The 21,734-nt window shown below is 48.3% G+C and overlaps 1 protein-coding gene and 1 pseudogene across 1 annotated transcript in view; one reads left to right on the top strand and one right to left on the bottom strand.

The window, feature by feature from the left end:
* Nucleotides 1-1,214: 1,214 nt before the first annotated feature.
* Nucleotides 1,215-16,174, top strand: LOC140284990 (NACHT, LRR and PYD domains-containing protein 12-like; annotated as a pseudogene).
* Nucleotides 16,175-17,920: 1,746 nt separating this feature from the next.
* Nucleotides 17,921-21,734, bottom strand: part of LOC140284992 (5'-AMP-activated protein kinase subunit gamma-2-like) — a 48,601-nt gene continuing 44,787 nt past the window's right edge. Inside the window, exons 16-21 of the mRNA XM_072379051.1 lie at nt 21,522-21,668; nt 20,150-20,243; nt 18,872-19,924; nt 18,627-18,720; nt 18,511-18,526; nt 17,921-18,076 (exon numbers count right to left, since the gene is read on the bottom strand). Coding sequence (XP_072235152.1) covers nt 17,921-18,076; nt 18,511-18,526; nt 18,627-18,720; nt 18,872-19,924; nt 20,150-20,243; nt 21,522-21,668 — 1,560 coding nt within the window. The remainder of the gene's footprint in view (nt 18,077-18,510; nt 18,527-18,626; nt 18,721-18,871; nt 19,925-20,149; nt 20,244-21,521; nt 21,669-21,734) is intronic.

Raw genomic sequence — 21,734 nt, forward strand, 5'->3', positions numbered from 1 at the left:
GCACTGTACGGCAGCACTGAACGGCAGCACTGCACAGCTGCACTGTACGGCTGCACTGTACGGCTGCACTGTACGGCTGCACTGCACAGCAGCACTGCACAGCTGCACTGAACGGCAGCACTGCACAGCTGCACTGCACAGCAGCACTGCACAGCTGCACTGCACAGCAGTACTGTACGGCTGCACTGTACGGCTGCACTGTACGGCTGCACTGCACAGCAGCACTGCACAGCTGCACTGCACAGCAGCACTGCACAGCTGCACTGCACAGCAGTACTGTACGGCTGCACTGCACAGCAGCACTGCACAGCAGCACTGCACAGCTGCACTGCACAGCAGTACTGTACGGCTGCACTGCACAGCAGCACTGCACAGCTGCACTGTACGGCAGCACTGAACGGCAGCACTGCACAGCTGCACTGTACGGCTGCACTGTACGGCTGCACTGTACGGCTGCACTGTACGGCAGCACTGTACGGCAGCACTGCACAGCAGCACTGTACGGCTGCACTGCACGGCAGCACTGCACAGCAGCACTGTACGGCTGCACTGTACGGCTGCACTGCACAGCAGCACTGTACGGCTGCACTGCACGGCAGCACTGTACAGCTGCACTGTACAGCTGCACTGTACGGCTGCACTGTACGGCTGCACTGTACTGTTAGGAGCTGCAGAGTGCACACGTCTGTGCAGTTTGCCTTAATCCAACTGTGGTACCTGTCTGCCAACAGATCAAAACTCATTTCAGTTTCAGAGCAAAGCCTCGGATGTAGACTGTATGAACCGAACGAGCTCCTCCTGAGCCGATGCCAACTAAATACACTAAATTAAGAATAAACTAAAATTAACAGCTGAAATCAGATGTCTGCCTTGAACTGTGTTGGATCGTATGTCTTTAAATAGCTGCTCTTCCACACCTTCACACACACCTGCAAACACGTCACACATTAGATTTACAAAACAGGAGGAAGTCAGCTGATCGGTTTAAAGGAGGAAGCTCTTCTGACAGCTGCGTACTAACAAGGGTGAGTGTTAAAGTTCTTATTATTCAGTTAATTTACTGTTTAAGTCTGTCTGAGAACAGCAGATAGAAGAAGCAGCAGAACACTGATAAAACCTCTGGTTTGTGTTTCAAAAACCGTCTCACAGGATCTGACCTGAAGCTGTTACTCTGGGAATCAGACATGTCTAAAGGAATTTCATGTTTTGACAACATGAAAACTGCAGAGTTCAAGTGCGAAAACAATGAAGGAGCGTTTCAGCAGCTGAGTGACATCATTTCCAGTAAGTGCAGAGGGAAGGGAGACTGACTGACTCTGATCCAAGTTCAACAGCAATAAAATGGGAAGTTTTCTCATATCAGAGCCCAGCTTATGTTCTCAGCCAGAGAACCAAAGCTCTGTTTTATTAAACAGCTGTATGTGTCGTTGCTTTGATCTTTGTCCAGTTATGACTGCAGGTTGTATTTGTGTGTAAAGAGGAATTCCCACAGTCAGAGAAAGGCAAAAAGGAGCTTTGTTGTCCAGTGAAAACATTGGGGATGTGAACTGGATCAATGTTATGAAAGTTATGACCTAATAAATCTAAAGATTGTAAGTCAACCAAACACTTTTATGCAGGGAGCTACATTTCAGGGCTTCCTGTTGGGTTCGCTCGACCTTCACTGCCACCAGAGTGAGTTAGAAAAAACAGGCTCTGTTTCCAAACTCCTGGTTCTGTTTCCAAACTCCTGGTTCTGTTTCCAAACTCCTGGCTCTGTTTCCAAACTCCTGGCTCTGTTTCCAAACTCCTGGCTCTGTTTCCAAACTCCTGGCTCTGTTTCCAAACTCCTGGCTCTGTTTCCAAACTCCTGGCTCTGTTTCCAAACTCCTGGCTCTGTTTCCAAACTCCTGGCTCTGTTTCCAAACTCCTGGTTCTGTTTCCAAACTCCTGGGTCTGTTTCCAAACTCCTGGCTCTGTTTCCAAACTCCTGGTTCTGTTTCCAAACTCCTGGCTCTGTTTCCAAACTCCTGGCTCTGTTTCCAAACTCCTGGCTCTGTTTCCAAACTCCTGGGTCTGTTTCCAAACTCCTGGCTCTGTTTCCAAACTCCTGGCTCTGTTTCCAAACTCCTGGCTCTGTTTCCAAACTCCTGGTTCTGTTTCCAAACTCCTGGTTCTGTTTCCAAACTCCTGGGTCTGTTTCCAAACTCCTGGGTCTGTTTCCAAACTCCTGGTTCTGTTTCCAAACTCCTGGCTCTGTTTCCAAACTCCTGGCTCTGTTTCCAAACTCCTGGGTCTGTTTCCAAACTCCTGGTTCTGTTTCCAAACTCCTGGCTCTGTTTCCAAACTCCTGGCTCTGTTTCCAAACTCCTGGTTCTGTTTCCAAACTCCTGGTTCTGTTTCCAAACTCCTGGGTCTGTTTCCAAACTCCTGGGTCTGTTTCCAAACTCCTGGTTCTGTTTCCAAACTCCTGGGTCTGTTTCCAAACTCCTGGCTCTGTTTCCAAACTCCTGGCTCTGTTTCCAAACTCCTGGTTCTGTTTCCAAACTCCTGGCTCTGTTTCCAAACTCCTGGTTCTGTTTCCAAACTCCTGGTTCTGTTTCCAAACTCCTGGTTCTGTTTCCAAACTCCTGGCTCTGTTTCCAAACTCCTGGTTCTGTTTCCAAACTCCTGGTTCTGTTTCCAAACTCCTGGCTCTGTTTCCAAACTCCTGGTTCTGTTTCCAAACTCCTGGCTCTGTTTCCAAACTCCTGGGTCTGTTTCCAAACTCCTGGTTCTGTTTCCAAACTCCTGGCTCTGTTTCCAAACTCCTGGTTCTGTTTCCAAACTCCTGGCTCTGTTTCCAAACTCCTGGTTCTGTTTCCAAACTCCTGGTTCTGTTTCCAAACTCCTGGCTCTGTTTCCAAACTCCTGGCTCTGTTTCCAAACTCCTGGTTCTGTTTCCAAACTCCTGGTTCTGTTTCCAAACTCCTGGCTCTGTTTCCAAACTCCTGGTTCTGTTTCCAAACTCCTGGTTCTGTTTCCAAACTCCTGGCTCTGTTTCCAAACTCCTGGTTCTGTTTCCAAACTCCTGGCTCTGTTTCCAAACTCCTGGGTCTGTTTCCAAACTCCTGGCTCTGTTTCCAAACTCCTGGCTCTGTTTCCAAACTCCTGGGTCTGTTTCCAAACTCCTGGTTCTGTTTCCAAACTCCTGGGTCTGTTTCCAAACTCCTGGCTCTGTTTCCAAACTCCTGGCTCTGTTTCCAAACTCCTGGTTCTGTTTCCAAACTCCTGGTTCTGTTTCCAAACTCCTGGCTCTGTTTCCAAACTCCTGGTTCTGTTTCCAAACTCCTGGTTCTGTTTCCAAACTCCTGGCTCTGTTTCCAAACTCCTGGTTCTGTTTCCAAACTCCTGGTTCTGTTTCCAAACTCCTGGCTCTGTTTCCAAACTCCTGGTTCTGTTTCCAAACTCCTGGTTCTGTTTCCAAACTCCTGGCTCTGTTTCCAAACTCCTGGTTCTGTTTCCAAACTCCTGGTTCTGTTTCCAAACTCCTGGGTCTGTTTCCAAACTCCTGGTTCTGTTTCCAAACTCCTGGGTCTGTTTCCAAACTCCTGGCTCTGTTTCCAAACTCCTGGGTCTGTTTCCAAACTCCTGGCTCTGTTTCCAAACTCCTGGGTCGGTTCTGTTGCCACAAACCAAACGTGTCCAGCACAGAAGAAAATTCTTTGGCTTTACCATCCGTCATATTTTCGATGTGAAAGTTAAAATCTCTGGTCAAGATAAAATGGTTAAAATCAGTCGAGATAACAGACAATAATTCAGAAAAATCATCAATAAAACTCACACAGTATCCTGCAGATCTGTAAATGATTAAGAACAGAATTTTAGGAACACCCTTTAAAATAAAAGTAAGATAATCAAAATAAGTGAAATCACCGAATGAGATCTCTGTGGAATATATCTTTAAATAAGGCAGCTTCTCCCCTACTTTCCTCCCATTTCTGCATTTACCCATGAAACTAAACTTTGGGGGTCCTGTTTCTTTAAGAACAGCAGCACTTGTGCTCTCTGTTAACCATGTTTCTGTCAGAAAATAAAATCTAAATTGTGTGAAATGAAGAAGTCATTAACTAACAGGGACTTATTGGACAGAGATCTAATATTAAATAGAGCTCTGTGGAGTTCACTCTGGTCTCTGTTGTATTCTGAGTTGTACGTGGCACCATTAACAGATTAGATAGATTCACCCAGCAAGTTCACTGTTTTAGATTTCTTCTTTTACTAATACAGGAATCCTACTGGGTCCCAGCTTGTTCTCAGAACAGCTGTCAGTAGTAAGACTACTAACAGGGACCCTGAACGCATCGTGGCATGTTGTCTTTGTTCTGAACTCTGCTGCTGCTCCTTGAACATCCTGCACAGCCCCCTCTGCCCTGCTCTGCCAGGATGATGTAAGAGGAGGGGGTTCCCTGTGTTTCCTGGTAGATGCAGTCCTGTCTGGGATAGAGACATCCTTTGGAGACCTTGGGTGATGTGGAGTAAAGGGTCTGGTGAGGGGTGAGGGCCGGCTGTCCTTCACCCTTATCATGTTTGGGTTTGCCGTCCCAACAGCATGATGTAAGTGTGCAGCAAGTAATCTGCATCCAGTTGGATCTGGATGCACGCCATCAGGTCTGAAACGCTCCTTACAGTTCCAAAATATATCAAAGTTATCAATGAACTTAATCCCAGGGGAGATGCATGCATTTAATAACCATGTATTCAGATCAAGAAGTCCTTAAAGAATCCCTTTACCCACAGTAGGAATGGGGCCTGAAATGGAGACACAGTGTTTCTCCATAGTGAAACAGTCTCTCCAACAGCAGAGAAAAGTCTTTCTTCAGGATCTCAGAGCCAGTCTTCCTTCTCAGAATATCTAAAGACCCGTGTGGATAATGATCCTCATGCCATCTGGATGTGTAGACAGATGACGGTCTGCATGATATCTATCAGTTCCCTGACGGATGAATCAGAAAAAGTTATATTTTCTGTCTTTGCCGTTCCATTTTGTGTGGAGGTGTCGTTTACTTCTGTCGTCCTCACCTTGGTTGTGGGATTTGGGCTTCTCCTAATATTCTGATGAGCCTTTGGCTGAGTTTTGGGGCCATTTCTCTTGTTTTTATTATTTTTTGTATTACATTCATCATCACACATTGTATTTGGAATCAACGGGTCAGTCGGACCGGCCGGTTTGGGAGCTTCACCAGATATTCCAGTGTCATTTGGACACATCCAGGGTCAGCCAGGTCTGCAGTGAGGCTCCACATCAGCTGTGATCCCGTGTAGAAAAGTCTGAGTTAGTCCTTTGGCACATGAAGGCTCCACAGCCTGTAAAGGGAGCTATAATACAGTCAATAAATTCCTCACTCGGATGAATGTCTTGCAGCGTTTCAATCCTCTTCTCGAGCTGTTTTCCTCACACTGTGCAGCTCACTGATGATGCAGGGTTAGGAGACATATTCTGTCCGAATATAGGGCTAATACCGCTTACAAATACACACTTAAAAGAAAAAGAATAAAAGAATAAAAGTACAAAGCCTCTTCTCTCTAAAAAGAACATGGCAGCACAGCTTAGGTTTGCAAAGCTGCATCTGAACAAAGCTCAAGACTTCTGGAACAATGTCCTTTGGACAGACCAGAGCAAAGTGGAGATGTTTGGTCCTAATGCACAGCAGCACGTTTGGAGGAAACCAAACACAGCATATCAGCACAAACACCTCATACCAGCTGTCAAGCACGGTGGTGGAGGGCTGATGATCTGGGCTGGTTCTGCAGCCACAGGACCTGGGCACCTTGCAGTCATTGAGTCCACCATGAACTCCTCTGGATACCAAAGTATTCTAGAGTCAGATGTGAGGCCATCTGTCCCACAGCTAAAGCTGGGCTGAAACTGGCTCATCAACAGGACAAAGATCCCAAACACAGCAGCAGATCTACAGCAGAATGTGGGAAAAAGAGAAGAATCAAGGTGTTGCAACGGTCCAGTCAGAGTCCAGACCTCAGCCTGACTGAGATGCTGTGGTGGGACCTTAAGAGAGCTGTGCAGAAACCAATGCTGCAAACCTCAATGAGCTGAAGCAACATGTGGTCTTTGAGTAACTTTCTACTCGCTATGTTTGGTTTAACAGATTAACTTCTGTACATTTTACTTCACAGACTGAAGAAGATCAGTTTGGAAGAAGAGATGTCCGCGGCAGAGTCTCGGTCTCTGAAGGACGACAAGTCGATAGGAGATTATCCAGACTTTGGGTATGGATCCTTAAAAATGGTATCAATAAAAGTTGGCAGCAGGAATTAATCAGTTTAATATGTTTCCCATCAGACATGACCTGAATTTATCATTCTTATCACAAAAGATTGAAAAATATTTGATTCTTTGATACAGGTTCAAAATAAAATCATATTGTTAAACAGATTTAAGAAAAGAGCTATGCCTCGCTTGTCACAGTCGGCTATAGAAGTTTATGTTATGTCACAGTTTGTTTAATGGTTTCAGTTATGTTCTAGTCCTGTTTTTCCCCTGCCACCTCAGTTCACTCAAGTCACCTGGTTAATTGTTCACAGCTGCATCTCATTCACTGATCACTCCCTCCACAGTATTTCGTCTTCTGGTTTCCTTTCAGTCACTGCAGAATCCTTACCTCACTATCCCTTCATGCTTTGTTGCACTAAAGATAAGTCCGGTTTCATGCCTCATAGTCATAGTGTTTTTCATAGCCTTGTTTTGTTTGTCATAGTTCTTTTTGTAGTCAAGTCATTTTGATGATCCGGCTTTGCCGCGCCCTTTGTTCATGCTCCCTGTCTTGTTTTGCGAATAAACCATGTTTTTTTATCTAAAAGAGAACTGCATCTGGGTCCTACCTATCCGAACCGTGACATCCCTTTGGTTACGCTTTAACCCCTTTCCAGGGACCTTCTCTGTTCAGAGCTTCTTCAGTGGTTTTCATCAGAGAATTCCTCAGTGATATGAATAACAACAGGTTTGTGTCTGCAGAGCGAGAGCAGAGTCTCCAGACCCCGACTGTCTGTCTATGAAGAGTGACCGGTCCATGGGTCATCGAACAGACTTTAGAAATGAACCTGGACCCCCAGACACAAAGTAAGAGAAGAGTCCATAACTGGCTGACTTGTGAAATTCTATTATCTGTCCATGAAGGTTTGTTTCGTGTCTCTCTTTCTGTTTTCATGTTGGGAAAAGTAATAAAAATACTCAGGAACACTGTTGCAACAAGGAACGTCTACATGCATCTATATGATTGTCGTATATCGCCCTCCAGGACAACTCGGTGACTTTCTAAATGAACTAGACTCCTTCCTCTCTTCTATCCCGGAGCATGACTGTCCCATAATGGTCCTTGTTGACATGAACATCCACCTGGACAGTCCTAACTCTTCTGATTTTCTGACACTAATGAACTCGTTTGAGCTACAGCTGCTCAGCCGTCCTCCGACCCATAAAGCTGGCAAACTGTGCCACAGAGGCCTGTCTGTCACACCTCTGCACTTTACCACTATTTCATTCAGTTCAGAGTGAGTCTCCCGAGTAGATCATCTGTTTCTACCCCTATGGTTTCCTTCCTCTGCAACCTGTCGCCCAAAAAAAGTGGACACTCCACCGAAACGGCTCTGTTGGCTGTGACAGAAGCCTTAAAAGAAGCCAGAGCGACAGCTAAGTCCTCTGTACTTATCCTTTTGTCCATACTCTCTAGCATCACAGGGAGAGCACACTCCTGGTTTGAATCATACCTCACTGGTCGGTCCTTCAAAGTATCCTGGCTTGGTCACACTTCTGCAGCACCAGGGGTCCCCCAAGGCTCAGTACTGGGACCTCTTCTCTTTGCCATATACACCAACTCACTGGGACAGATCATCCGATCACATGGCTTCTCACACCAATGTTATGCTGATGATACCCAGCTCTATCTGTCATTCCCACCTGACGACCACACGGACTCAGCCTGAATCTCAGACTGTCTCTCTGACATATCAACATGGATGAAAGCCCATCACCTCCAACTTAACCTCCCAAAAACTGAACTGCTGGTCTTCCCAGCCAAACCAACCAGACACCACAGCATCTGCATCCAAACTGAATCCTATCTCTGGCTCCATCAAAGGTTGCTAGAAACTTGGGTGTCATGATTGATGACCAACTAACCTTCAAAGATCACATTACCTCTGTTGCTCGTTCAGCCGCTTTGCATTACTAAACATAAGAAAGATCAGACCATACCTGACCCAACACCCCCCCAGCTCCTGGTGCAGGCCATGGTCATCTCCCACCTTCACTACTGCAACGCTCTCCTAACTGGTCTCCTAACTGCTCTCCTAACTGGTTTCCTAACTGGTCTCCTAACTGGTCTCCTAACTGGTCTCCTAACTGGTTTCCTAACTGGTCTCCTAACTGGTTTCCTAACTGGTCTCCAGCCTGTGAAACCTCTGCAGATGGTCCAGAACGCGGCGGTGCGTCTGGTCTTGGATCAGCCTAAAAGAACACGCCCCCCCTCTGTTCATTGAGCTCCTCTGGCTGCCCTTAGCATCAGATCCAAGTCCCTGATGTTAGCTACAAAGAGCTTAATGGAACGGCTCCATCTACTTGAATGCTCTTGCAAAGGCTTCTGTCCCAACTGGGTCCCTCCGTTGGTCCCAGGATTGTCGTCTAGCAGCTCCTACACCACGCCTAAGACAATCCAAACTCTGTTCATGTGTCGTCCCACGATGGTGGAATGACCTACCGAGCGCTACCAGAACAGGGGCGTCCCTGTCTATCTTCAAGAAGCTCCTGAAAACCCAGCTCTTCAGAGAGCATCTCCTATCCCAGCACTTACCTTGTACTTCCCTCCCCCCTCTATCTCTGCACTTTATCTTTCTGCACTTCCTTCTATGCCTGCACCCTATCTCTACTCTGTCCCCTCTGACAGAGTCGGACTCCTGGGTTCCTTCTATGGAGCTTATTGTTAGCTTATTGTTAGCTTATTGTTAGCTTTTTATAAAGCTGTTATATCTTCATTTGTAAGTCGCTTTGGATAAAAGCGTCTGATAAATACATACATCTACAACTGCGATGCAGAAGTTCTAATCAAGCTTCTACAGGGTAAACAGACTGTTTGAGTTTATTTTCAGATAAAAACAGTTACTTTTAGATGATTTTGGTGATGAAGACGTGTGTTGACAGAGGGAGGAAGAGGAGTGTCTGTGAGCAGCCGTCCTGCTGCGCTCTGTGTCGGGACGTCCTGAAGGATCCAGTCTCTGCCAGCTGTGGACACTGGTTCTGCAGACAGTGCATCACCTCAGACTGGGACCAGCCTGCTTCCTCCTCCTGTCCCCAGTGTGGAGAAAGACCCAGAACACAGCTTGGTTAGCTTCTTTAAACAGATTAAATTCAGCTTATTTCACTGCTGCACTGTTCATATGAAAGCTGTCTCAGACTTTTACTTCTATTTTCTTCTCTTTCAGCAGGTGTTGGTCTGCAGGAGGCTTTAGATGAACATAAGATCAGTCTGAGGAGGAGATGTGAACGAGTGACTGAAGGAACCGATGGAACAGGAAGTGGAACCCTCCTCAGCAGGATCTACACTGAGCTCTACATCACAGAGGGACAGAGTGAAGAGGCTGATACCCAACATGAGGTGAGGCAGCTTGAGACAGCTTCCAGGACCCTCCATGACGCTCCAATCAGGTGCCACGACATCTTTAAAGCCTCAGCTGAGCAACACGGAGCCATCAGACTGGTTCTGACCAACGGCGTCGCTGGAGCTGGAAAAACCTTCTCAGTGCTGAAGTTCTCTCTGGACTGGGCAGAGGGCTTGGAGAACCAAGCTGTCAGTGTGGTGGTTCTGCTCTCCTTCAGGGAGCTGAACCTGATCAGAGATGAGCAGCACAGTCTTCTCACGCTGCTCCATGTTTTCCATCCAGCTTTACAGAAGCTCCCAGCAGAGCAGCTGGCCGGCTGCACGCTGCTGTTCATCCTTGACGGCCTGGATGAAAGCAGACTGTGGCTGGATTTCAGCTGTCAGGTTGTGTCTGATGTCACACAGAAGTCATCAGTCAGCCTGCTGCTGACAAACCTCATCAGGGGGAATCTGCTTCCCTCGGCTCTCGTCTGGATAACTTCCCGACCTGCAGCGGCCAATCGGATCCCTCCTCCGTGTGTTGGCAGGGTAACAGAAGTACGAGGCTTCACCGATTCCCAGAAGGAGGAGTACTTCAGGAGGAGGTTCAGCGATGAAGAGCTGTCCAGCAGAATCAGATCCCACATCAAGACATCCAGGAGCCTCCACATCATGTGTGGAATCCCAGTCTTCTGCTGGATCACTGCTACAGTTCTGAAGCACATGTTGACCTCAGAGCAGAGCGGAGAGCTGCCCACGACCACCACTGACATGTACTCACACTTCCTGCTGGTCCAGACAGAGAGGAAGAAGAACAAGTACCATGAGGGGCATGAGACGGGTCCACAGGAGCTGACTCAGGCTGACAGGGAAGTTCTCCTGAAGCTGGGGAGGCTGGCGTTTGAACATCTGGAGAAAGGAAACATCATGTTCTACCAGGAAGACCTGGAGCAGTGTGGTCTGGATGCCACAGACGCATCGGTGCATTCAGGAGTTTGTACAGAGATCTTCAAAAGAGAGTGTGAGATCTTCCAGAAACCAGTTTACTGCTTCGTCCATCTGAGTGTTCAGGAGTTTCTGGCTGCAGTCTACATGATCCACTGCCACACCAGCAGGAACACTGAGGTGCTGCAGAGCTTCCTGGGGGAGGAATGGGTGTACAATGACAGTGACTACTTCCTGAAAGATAGCAGTTTCTGCAATAATCCATCCATGGACATATTTTTGAAAGCAGCTATGGAAATATCACTTAAAAGTAGGACTGGCCACCTGGACCTGTTTGTTCGCTTCCTTCATGGCCTTTCTGTGGAGTCCAACCAGAGACTCTTAGCAGGCCTGCTGGGTCAGAAACAGAACAGTCCAGAAACCATCCAGAGAGTCATCAACAACCTGAAGGAGATGAACAGTGATGAAATCTCTCCCGACAGGAGCATCAACATCTTCCACTGTCTGATGGAGATGAAAGACCTCTCAGTTCATCAGGAGATCCAAGAGTTCCTGAAGTCAGAGAACAGATCAGAGAAGAAACTCTCTGAGATCCACTGCTCAGCTCTGGCCTACATGCTGCAGATGTCAGAGGAGGTTCTGGATGAACTGGACCTGAAGGAGTACAAAACAACACTGGAAGGGCGACGGAGACTGATTCCAGCAGTGAGGAACTGCAGGAAGGCTCGGTGAGTTGATGTGTATAAGAATTAGGTTTTAACAAACTAGTTGGTCCAGTTGGTGTTAGAATATAACACCAAGTATAAACCACAAGTATGAAAACACCTGAAGTGTGCAAATGTCAGCTCATTAAAGATGGATGGGAACCAAACACACAACAGGCAGACTGTGAGATCAAAAAGCTTGAGCTTAGTTAAAAGTTAGCAAAAATAAATCATCCTGATCCAGGCAACAATGTGGGAAGAGAATGAATGAAAAACCAAAGGAATCTGCAGCCGGCAGGAAGGCAGAGAAAACCAAGGAAACAAATCCAAAATGGGCAAAAGATCACGAATGAAAAGATCCAAACCTATGAGTCATTTCTGCAGTGAACTTAAAACGCACCCTTTTAAAAGAATAAACATGTTACTGTTTGCTGGGTTTAAGTCTAGTGAAGTATGTTAGTATATATATATTAGTATTCAGCCATCAATTTATGGGTGTCCTGCTTATTTGAAGTTTGTAAACCCAACTCTATCATACCAGAAAATGCAAAAAAAGAAAAAATAATGGCAATAATCTTCCTGTTCTGAGTCCATCCATCATCCCCTTATCTGAGGTCGGGTCAGAACCAACAGGTCCAGGAGTTAAACCATCCATTTCGCTCCAGCTCCTCCTGGGGGGTCCTGAGGTGTTCCCAGGTCTGATGGGAAATATAATCCCTCCAGTGAGTTCTGGTTCTGACCCGGTTCCTCCTCCCAGGAGGCATCCTAACCAGAGGAACCACCTCAGCTGACTCCTTTCTATGTGGAGGAGCAGCGGCTCGACTCTGAGCTCCTTCCAGATGATGGAGCTCCTCCCCCTCAGATGATGGAGCTCCTCCCCCAGATGGCGGAGCTCCTCCCCCCGGATGGTGTAGCTCCTCCCCCAGATGGCGGAGCTCCTCCCCCAGATGGTGTAGCTCCTCCCCCCGGATGGTGTAGCTCATCCCCCAGATGGGGGAGCTCCTCCCCGGATGGTGTAGCTCATCCCCCAGATGGGGGAGCTCCTCCCCGGATGGTGTAGCTCATCCCCCAGATGGTGGAGCTCCTCCCCCCGGATGGTGTAGCCCCTCCCCCAGATGGCGGAGCTCCTCCCCCCGGATGGTGTAGCTCCTCCCCCAGATGGTGGAGCTCCTCCCCCCGGATGGTGTAGCTCCTCCCCCAGATGGTGGCGCTCCTCCCCCCTCTGAAGGAAACTCATTTCAGCCGCTTGTATCCACGACCTCCTTCTTTGGGTCAGAACCCAGATCTGGTTTATTTATCAATCCCTGATGAATGATTGCTCTCAGGCTTTGTGGGTGTGGACTCTCAGAGACTGACTGTGAGGTTTTGCAGTCAGCGCTGCAGTCTGACCCCTCGCACCTCATAGAGCTGGACCTCAGCTGTAACACTCATCTGAAGGATTCAGGCGTCAAACTGCTGGCAGCTGGACTGAGGAGTCCACACTGTGAACTGCAGACTCTGAGGTACAGTGCATCGTCTTTGTTCCTCTCTTTGAACCTCAGATGATCTCATCGGTGACTCACAAAGCTGTCGTTTCTCTGCAGGCTGACGGATTGTCAGATCTCTGCTGAGGGCTGTGCTGCTCTGGTCTCAGCTCTTAAATCCAACCCCTCTCACCTCAGAGAGCTGAACCTGAGTGAAAACTTTCTGCAGGATTCAGGAGTGAAGACCATCACTGATTACATGCAGATTCCCAGCTGTGAACTCCAGACATTGAGGTAAAACAAACTTTAGTGTTTTATACTGAATAAGTATGTGGGACTGGATAGTGTTGTGGTATCTGGGTTCAAATCCCCCGCATGAAAGGTAGTACCTCCAGTAGGGGTCCTTAGGCAAGACCCCCCCTTACCCTATCTGTAAGCTGCTTTGGATAAAAGCTTCTGCTAAATGCATAAACAGAAACATGTGACTGGTATTTGAAAGATGAAGGCATGGTTTGTAAAAAAGAAGCAACAAATGGGCTGAGATACAAATCTTCAAGCTTAGAGAGAATAGAGAGAATAACTCAAAAACCCAGTTCTTAATGTGTCGGAGTCTTGTTGATGCAGATATTTATGAAAAGCTTCCTCCTCATAATCTAATATTGAATATTTAAAAGCTGTTGTGTTATTTCTTCAGGCTGGAGTTCTGTGGGTATTCAGAGCCCAGCTGTGCTTCTCTGGTCTCAGCCCTGATGTCCAACCCCTCCCACCTGAGAGAACTGGACCTGAGTCGGAATCACTTACAGGATTCAGGAGGGAAGCAGCTCTGCCGGTTTTTGGAGAGTCCACTTTGTAAACTGGAAACTCTGACGTCAGTTCATAACATGGTGTTACTCTGTAACTAACTTATTGAACAGCATAAAGTAGACTTACATACAATCTTACCATAGTGGTAAGATTGCCACCTTCCATGTGGGAGACCTAAGTTCAAATCCCCTTACATTAAAGGTATTACCTCCAGTAGGGGTCCTTAGGCAAGACCCCCTAACCCTACCTTTAAGTCGCTTTGGATAAAAGCCTCTGCTAAATGCATAAAAAAACATTAAAAAAAACAAGCCTATCGTTACTCTCTTACACCTCATGCTTTGTATTGGATAAGAAGGATATTTAAATGTTGGTCTACTGTTTCTCCACATTTTCCACCAGTAGCACTTCAACTCTTTATTTTCTGTCCTTCTCCAAGAAAGTCTTGGTCCAGTAACCCATTGGTCCAGTAACCCATTGGTCCAGTAACCCATTGGTCCAGTAGCCCATTGGTCCAGTAACCCATTGGTCCAGCCCATTGGTCCAGTAACCCATTGGTCCAGTAACCCATTGGTCCAGTAACCCATTGGTCCAGCCCATTGGTCCAGTAACCCATTGGTCCAGTAACCCATTGGTCCAGTAACCCATTGGTCCAGCCCATTGGTCCAGTAACCCATTGGTCCAGTAGCCCATTGGTCCAGTAACCCATTGGTCCAGCCCATTGGTCCAGCCCATTGGTCCAGTAACCCATTGGTCCAGTAACCCATTGGTCCAGTAACCCATTGGTCCAGCCCATTGGTCTAGCCCATTGGTCCAGTAACCCATTGGTCCAGTAACCCATTGGTCCAGTAACCCATTGGTCCAGCCCATTGGTCCAGCCCATTGGTCCAGTAACCCATTGGTCCAGTAACCCATTGGTCCAGCCCATTGGTCTAGCCCATTGGTCCAGTAACCCATTGGTCCAGTAACCCATTGGTCCAGCCCATTGGTCCAGTAACCCATTGGTCCAGTAACCCATTGGTCCAGTAACCCATTGGTCCAGTAACCCATTGGTCCAGCCCATTGGTCTAGCCCATTGGTCCAGTAACCCATTGGTCCAGTAACCCATTGGTCCAGCCCATTGGTCCAGTAACCCATCGGTCCAGCCCATTGGTCCAGTAACCCATTGGTCCAGCCCATTGGTCCAGTAACCCATTGGTCCAGCCCATTGGTCCAGTAACCCATTGGTCCAGTAACCCATTGGTCCAGCCCATTGGTCCAGTAACCCATTTGTCCAGCCCATTGGTCCAGTAGCCCATTGGTCCAGTAACCCATTGGTCCACCAACATCTCACACGGACCATCTTGGGCTGGGTCTCTGAGCCCCATGGTTTCTGTGAGATGTCTGTAGACCACTGGACACTTGACCTGGATCTTTTGTTCTAAAGTCTGTGGCATGAGAGAGTGACTCAGGCACAAGTAGAAAGTGAGAACAGGGCTGACCCTTTGCATCAGTGGTCAGAAAAATCCAGCCTGAAAGACAACACAGAGGCTCAGATCGTAGCAGCACAAGAACAGGCCCAGAAGCATAGAGGCAGGGGTCTACGACAGGTCCAAAAGTGTCAGCTGTGCAGAGATGCCACTGAGACTGAACAGCACATAGTAGAAAGCAGTAAGAAGTCATCCGAAAGGACAAACAAGTGGCTCAAAAAGTACAGAAACATATAGACTGAAAAGTAACTTCAGATTTTAGGTTTAACATTGAAGGCGTGAGCTGAGGCAGTATGCAGAACCCTCCAAGAACCCTGTCCTGTCAGCCTTCATATTAAGTTGTTTTTTATGTATTTACAGTCTTGATTGCTGCAGTTTGTCAGAGATCAGCTGTGCTCCTCTGGGCTCAGCCCTGAAGTCCAACCCCTCCCACCTGAGACATCTGGACCTGAGTAACAACAACCTGCAGGATGCCGGGGTGAAGCAGCTGTGTGGTTTTCTGGAGAGTCCAAACTGTAGACTGAAGACTCTCAGGTAGACGTCTCTGTCTGTTTATGGAGGGATAATTGTACCTAAATCTGAACCCATGGATCAGATGCATAAACAATGTGTGGCACAGTTTTATGACTGATGAGCGAAGGAAAAACACTTCCTTATTTGGTCAATGTTCAACCTGTGTTGCTGTTATAAAAGTCATGAAACATTTATCAGGATCCATTTGATTTTTCACCTCAGAACAATTTCTACCAGATGCATTCATTAGAGCGGCCATCTTTGTTTTTCTCTCCATGTCTTCCATCCAGGTTGAAATGCTGTTTGGTTACAGATGTCGGACGGGCTTCTTTGGCCTCAGCTCGGAACTCCCATCTGACAGAGCTGGACCTGACTGATCACACTCCACGAGCCTCTGCTGGCTCCTCTGTGCTGGACTTGACAGTTTGTGCAGCCAAATACAGACCCTGAGCTCAGTCTAAGTCCTTTCTGCGATTGTGATTGAGCATCATGCAGAGTATGTGGCCCTGCAAAAGGAGGAATCTGGTTTGAACACATTAGAAATATTTCTCCAGATGTGATAACCTTTAGTCCAGCTTAAAGGGGAACTCCGGTATGTTTGAACCTTATTTCTGGCATGAAATACGTTCATCTGCTCACCGAGAACAGTTTGGTGAAAGTCCTTCTGAAGATATTTAGATAACTGGAGATCCATATAACGGAGTGAACGGGGCTTAGAGGATGCAGCCTCTAAATAAGGCATTATCTGTCTTTATTTCACCAATACTTTAAGAAGAATGAATGAATGAACGTGTGCTATAGCTGCTGTTAGCTCATAGCTGCTGTTAGCTCATAGCTCTGTTAGCTCATAGCTGCTGTTAGCTCATAGCTCTGTTAGCTCATAGCTGCTGTTAGCTCATAGCTCTGTTAGCTCATAGCTGCTGTTAGCTCATAGCTGCTGTTAGCTCATAGCTCTGTTAGCTCATAGCTGCTGTTAGCTCATAGCTCTGTTAGCTCATAGCTGCTGTGTTGTTGTTATTGGGGGCTATCGGGGGGTTTATAGAGGGCTTTCTGCACACTCGCCTCCTGGGATGACGTCATCCACACGCCCCCCTCCAGCACAGTTTATTCACTCCGTGCTCTGTGACAGTCGGCTAACTTCACACAGAGTTTGCTGCTGATAGTTTTGTGCAACATGGCAGGATTTTTATCAGATTTTGACGACGTGAACGAGGACTTTGAGTAAGATGGACGTTCTTACCTTTGTTCTGTCCTGCCTTAGTCCTTAGTCTTTAGTTTCTGGTTTATTGTGTTCCAAACCCTCACCAGTGTTTGGTCCTCGGCTCCCGTTTGGTCCTCGGCTCCCGTTTGGTCCTCGGCTCCCGTTTGGTCCCCGGCTCCCCTTTGGTCCTCGGCTCCCCCCTTTGGTCCTCGGCTCCCCTTTGGTCCCCGGCTCCCCTTTGGTCCCCGGCTCCCGTTTGGTCCTCGGCTCCCCCGTTTGGTCCTCGGTTCCCCGTTTGGTCCTCGGTTCCCCGTTTGGTCCTCGGTTCCCCGTTTGGTCCTCGGCTCCCGTTTGGTCCTCGGCTCCCCGTTTGGTCCCCGGCTCCCGTTTGGTCCTCGGCTCCCGTTTGTTCCTCAGCTCCTCACTTACCTGTTGTTTGTCTCAGCTGCAGCTATTACTCATTACTTTCCCTCAGTATTTATGCTCCCTTGGTCTTCTCAGTCTTTGTCAGGTCCTCACCGTTGTGGTTAGTTTGGCCTTTTGTTTTTCCACTCGTTTAGTTTTTGGTTATACCGCCTGGCTGCACTTTTGGTTTGAGTTTTAAATTAAAAACAATGAAAAATAATTTGTTGCAAAACTGCTTAATAACAATAATGATGAATTATGTCATAAATCTGTTAAATAGCTCAACACTGGCAGATATCTGCACAACAAAGACGGTTGTTGGTCCGTTTATTCTAAACACCAACAGAAGAAAAATATGTCCTGCGGCCCCACAGGCCCCGCCTCTTTACTTTATTACAACTTCCTGTAGCTTTGTTTTTCTGTATTTGATGCATTAATCTGTAAATGAATAGAAAATATACAAGTGTTTAATCAGGGCTCCGTCCATGTTTGCACCAGTGGCTGCATGTGTGTGACAGTAAGATATGAAGGAACAAAACACCATTTTATTGCATTAAAAGCAGATTTTTATCACTGATGTGCCTCCTGTGTTAATCATGGAAAACACCTGTCCAGGTGTCGATTAAGAAAGAAGAATTAGGTAGAATTGGTTCAGATTAAGTCATTTTCAGAGTGAATAATTTCTTTCAAACTTTGCGTCTGTTTGTCTAGATTCTAATCAAACATCAATCAATGATTCGCTTAATTTATCTGTCAGATGTGTTGATCACAGAGGTCAAAAACAACCGAACATATTAACAGATTCAGTTCTTCAAACCAGATTCTGGTCCAGGACCGGAATCGACTCAGCAGCAGAGGGGATGTCTGAGCCCTCTGCCCACCGGAGACCCAGCGCTGCCCCATCCACCCGGTCCTGAACCAGAACCCTCCAGCTGCCGGTCCCGGACCCACAGGATGCATCCTCACCCTAAGATGGAACAGCATCAGGAGTTACTTTCTTCAGTCCAAGCAGAGACACTCGGAGGAAAATCAGCAGTTTAATTAGTCCTCTTCACAGTACAGGAACATGGTTACAGGAACGCTCTTAAATGACTACATTTCCCAGAGTCCTCATGGGCAGTCACAATAATATAGATTAATATATAAAGTATCTATCTCTCATTGGTCCAGAGAGTCCCGCCTGCAGAAACGTTAATTTAACAATAAAATTATTTTGTTTTTACAGATTCTTAAAAATTTTACACCAAAGTAAGAACCGGACGTCTAAACGGCGCTTTTCACGTCAGATTTACGATGCATTCATTTAAAAATCTCTCCACCAATCAGAGGGCAGGTTTACTGGATGGGTTCTGGGTTCTGGTTGAGTTTCATAGATCTAGATTAAACTGATCGATTGTTTACGACTGTAAAAACAAAGCTGCGGTTGAAGATTTTCACCAGCAGGGGGCAGAAAACACTCCATGATGAAACCGTTCCAGAGCCGATCGGACAGAACCAGAACCTTTCTGAGACGTTACGGATCCCTGATTGGCTCCAGCAGGCCCCGCCCACATCCCAGCTGCCATCCAATCACAGCCTGCCCAGCAGACGGCCTCTCCTGTGGTGGTCGACCTGGAGCAAGCATGGCGAGTTGTCACAGTCCAGAGAGAATCGGGGTGATGATGTCACACCGCCGTCTCCTCACCCTCCTCACCCTTATCTCCCTCATCTCCCCCTGCTTCGTCCTCTTTCTCCTCCTCATCCTCCTCCCCCTCTGCCTCACCTCCACCTTTCTCCTCCTCAGTCTGTCTTTCTCCATCTGTCCGTGTGTCCTCCCCCACTTCCTCCCCCTGACTCTCCCCCACTGCCTCCCCTTGACTCTCCCCCACTGCCTCCCCTTGACTCTCCCCCTGACTCTCCCCCTCTGCCTCCCCCTGACTCTCCCCCTCTGCCTCCCCCTGACTCTCCCCCACTGCCTCCCCCTGACTCTCCCCCTCTGCCTCCCCCTGACTCTCCCCCACTGCCTCCCCCTGACTCTCCCCCACTGCCTCCCCCTGACTCTCTCCCTCTGCCTCCCCCTGACTCTCCCCCTCTGCCTCCCCTTGACCCTCTCTCTCCGCCTCCCCCTGACTCTCCCCCTCTGCCTCCCCCTGACTCTCCCCCACTGCCTCCCCCTGACTCTCCCCCACTGCCTCCCCCTGACTCTCCCCCACTGCCTCCCCTTGACTCTCCCCCTCATCCTCCCCCTGACTCTCCCCCTCTGCCTCCCCCTGACTCTCTCCCACTGCCTCCCCCTGACTCTCCCCCTCTGCCTCCCCCTGACTCTCCCCCTCTGCCTCCCCCTGACTCTCCCTTTCCCCCTCTGCCTCCCCCTGACTCTCCCCCTCTGCCTCCCCCTGACCCTCCCTCTCCCCCTGTGCCTCCCCCTGACTCTCCCCCTCTGCCTCCCCCTGACTCTCCCCCTGACTCTCTCCCTCTGCCTCCCCCTGACTCTCCCCCTCTGCCTCCCCCTGACTCTCCCCCTCTGCCTCCCCCTGACCCTCCCTCTCCCCCTCTGCCTCCCCCTGTGCCTCCCCCTGACCCTCCCTCTCCCCCTCTGCCTCCCCCTCTGCCTCCCCCTGACTCTCCCTCTCCCCCTCTGCAGCCTCAGCACCCCTGCAGCTGGTCTCTGTGTCTTCTCTAGGCTCCTGGTGCTGGTCCTGGATCAGTTCTGGTTTGGTTTTGGTCTCTGTACCGGGCTCCTGGTCCTGGTCCGGTTCTGTGTTACATGCTGCTTCAGGCTCGGCTGAGCCCAGAGCTACAGGCTGAGAGGGGATGGACTCCTTCCTCCTCAGACCTGTGGTTTGGTGTCAGATAAAAACTGCTTTAAAATCATTCACCTGAAGCAGGAAAGAACGAAGACTTTTGCTTTGAAAACATTAATAATCGTGCTAATAAAATGCTGTGAAATATGAGTATAATTATAAGTTCGGCCATGGTCAGATTTATGACTACTGTTTGACATCGAGTCCTGGGGGTTAAGGTGTAAATGGAGCATCTCCATGGGGACAGAGGAACTCACCTGCAGGGGTCAGAACCAGCGCCTGCAGGATGTCAGACAGTGACACAATGCCAACGATACGAGACTCCTCATCAACAACGACCAGCCTGTGGACCTGCAGACAAACATTTACATTTGGGTCATAAATGTGTTGTAACAGCTCCACATCCAAACAAGCTGATAGCAGAATCATTTTAAACCAACACAGCGCTGTCCAGAGGGTGTCTGTTCAGAACCAGAAGCTTCTGAGCGTAAACAACCACATGGACATCAACACAGCAGGAGAAATCACAACCAACTGAAGCTAAATCTGAGGTTACAGGATGGCTGCAGCTCCGAATTGGACCATCCGCCAAAACGGGTCCAATTCGGAACACTTTTTCTATTACGAAAGTGTCCCAAAGTGCACCATTGGGTTACATGGTGCATTTTCGGCCACTTTAAATTACGAGAAAGTGGCCCATATTGACTTCGTCCATTTTGGGACACTTTTGATCGAAAAGTGGCCCAAAATTACTTGCTGCACTTTCGGGCACTTTTTTTCATTCAAAAGTGCCCCAAAATTACTTGCTTTATTGTGAGGAAATGGGGTCCGTTTCTGGGTAAACTCAGCCACTATTAAGCACTCCTGCTCGGGCACACAGTCCCATCAGAGCCCCTGGAGTTTCATGGTGCTTTGGACATTACTGACTCCAGGAGCCAGGCCACAAATTTGTATATTTCTCCCGGAGAACAGTGCTTGACAATCGGCCATGTGGCCACCAGAGGCCGCCAACTACGAACCTCCGGGAGCCATGCTCCACCTCTGCACACTTGGAGCGGGTTCCCTGGTTCTATTTCCCCCGAGAAAAGTGTTCGAAAATCGGCCTTGTGTCCGCGAAAATCCCCCTGAACTGTCCTCCTGGAGACAGGCACCAGAAGACTCTGACACCCGGCGGTCAATTGAGGCGGATTTTCGCGGCCACAAGGCCGATTTTTCAGCACTTTTCTCGGGGTAAATTGGACCAGGTAAACCTCCCCAATTTAGCACTCTTTTTCCCGGGGAAAAGGGCACCACATTGGATTGAAGAGTCCTGACTCCCGGAGGTCAAATGAGGCGGATTTTTGCGGAGAAAAGGCCGATTTTCAAGCACTTTTCTCGGGGGGAATTTTACCACCTTGAGGCCTGGCTCCTGGAGGTCAGCTGAAAAAACACATTCCTCTGAAAATGCTCAGGTACACGGACTGGACTGTGCCTCTGTAACCTCATCTGGGTTATTATTAACTTTTCTATTCTTCTGCTTGGTGCTGTAAGGAAACCCACACGAGGGTGAATCCTTTTATCATGTTGCTTTTAAAGTTCTGATTCGAATCTATCAGCGTGACGTCTGATTATCTGACTTCTGTGCGTTACCTCGGCCTTGACGATCCGGTCCACGATCGTCCCCAGAGTCTCCAGTTTGTTGCACTTCATGACTCCCTCAAAGTACTGGGATCTGTGCCTGAGAGCCTGAGTGACCGTCAGATCCAGGTTGTTGTAGGTCTTCTCGGCTGCCAGGTTCTGCACACACATCACACTCAGGCTTTGTAACTGCTAACCGCTAACCGCTAACAACGCTCTGATCAG

Source organism: Leuresthes tenuis, unplaced genomic scaffold (assembly GCF_036924035.1).
Source record: "Leuresthes tenuis unplaced genomic scaffold, fLeuTen1.0.hap1 SCAF_24, whole genome shotgun sequence".
NCBI lineage: Eukaryota > Metazoa > Chordata > Actinopteri > Atheriniformes > Atherinopsidae > Leuresthes > Leuresthes tenuis.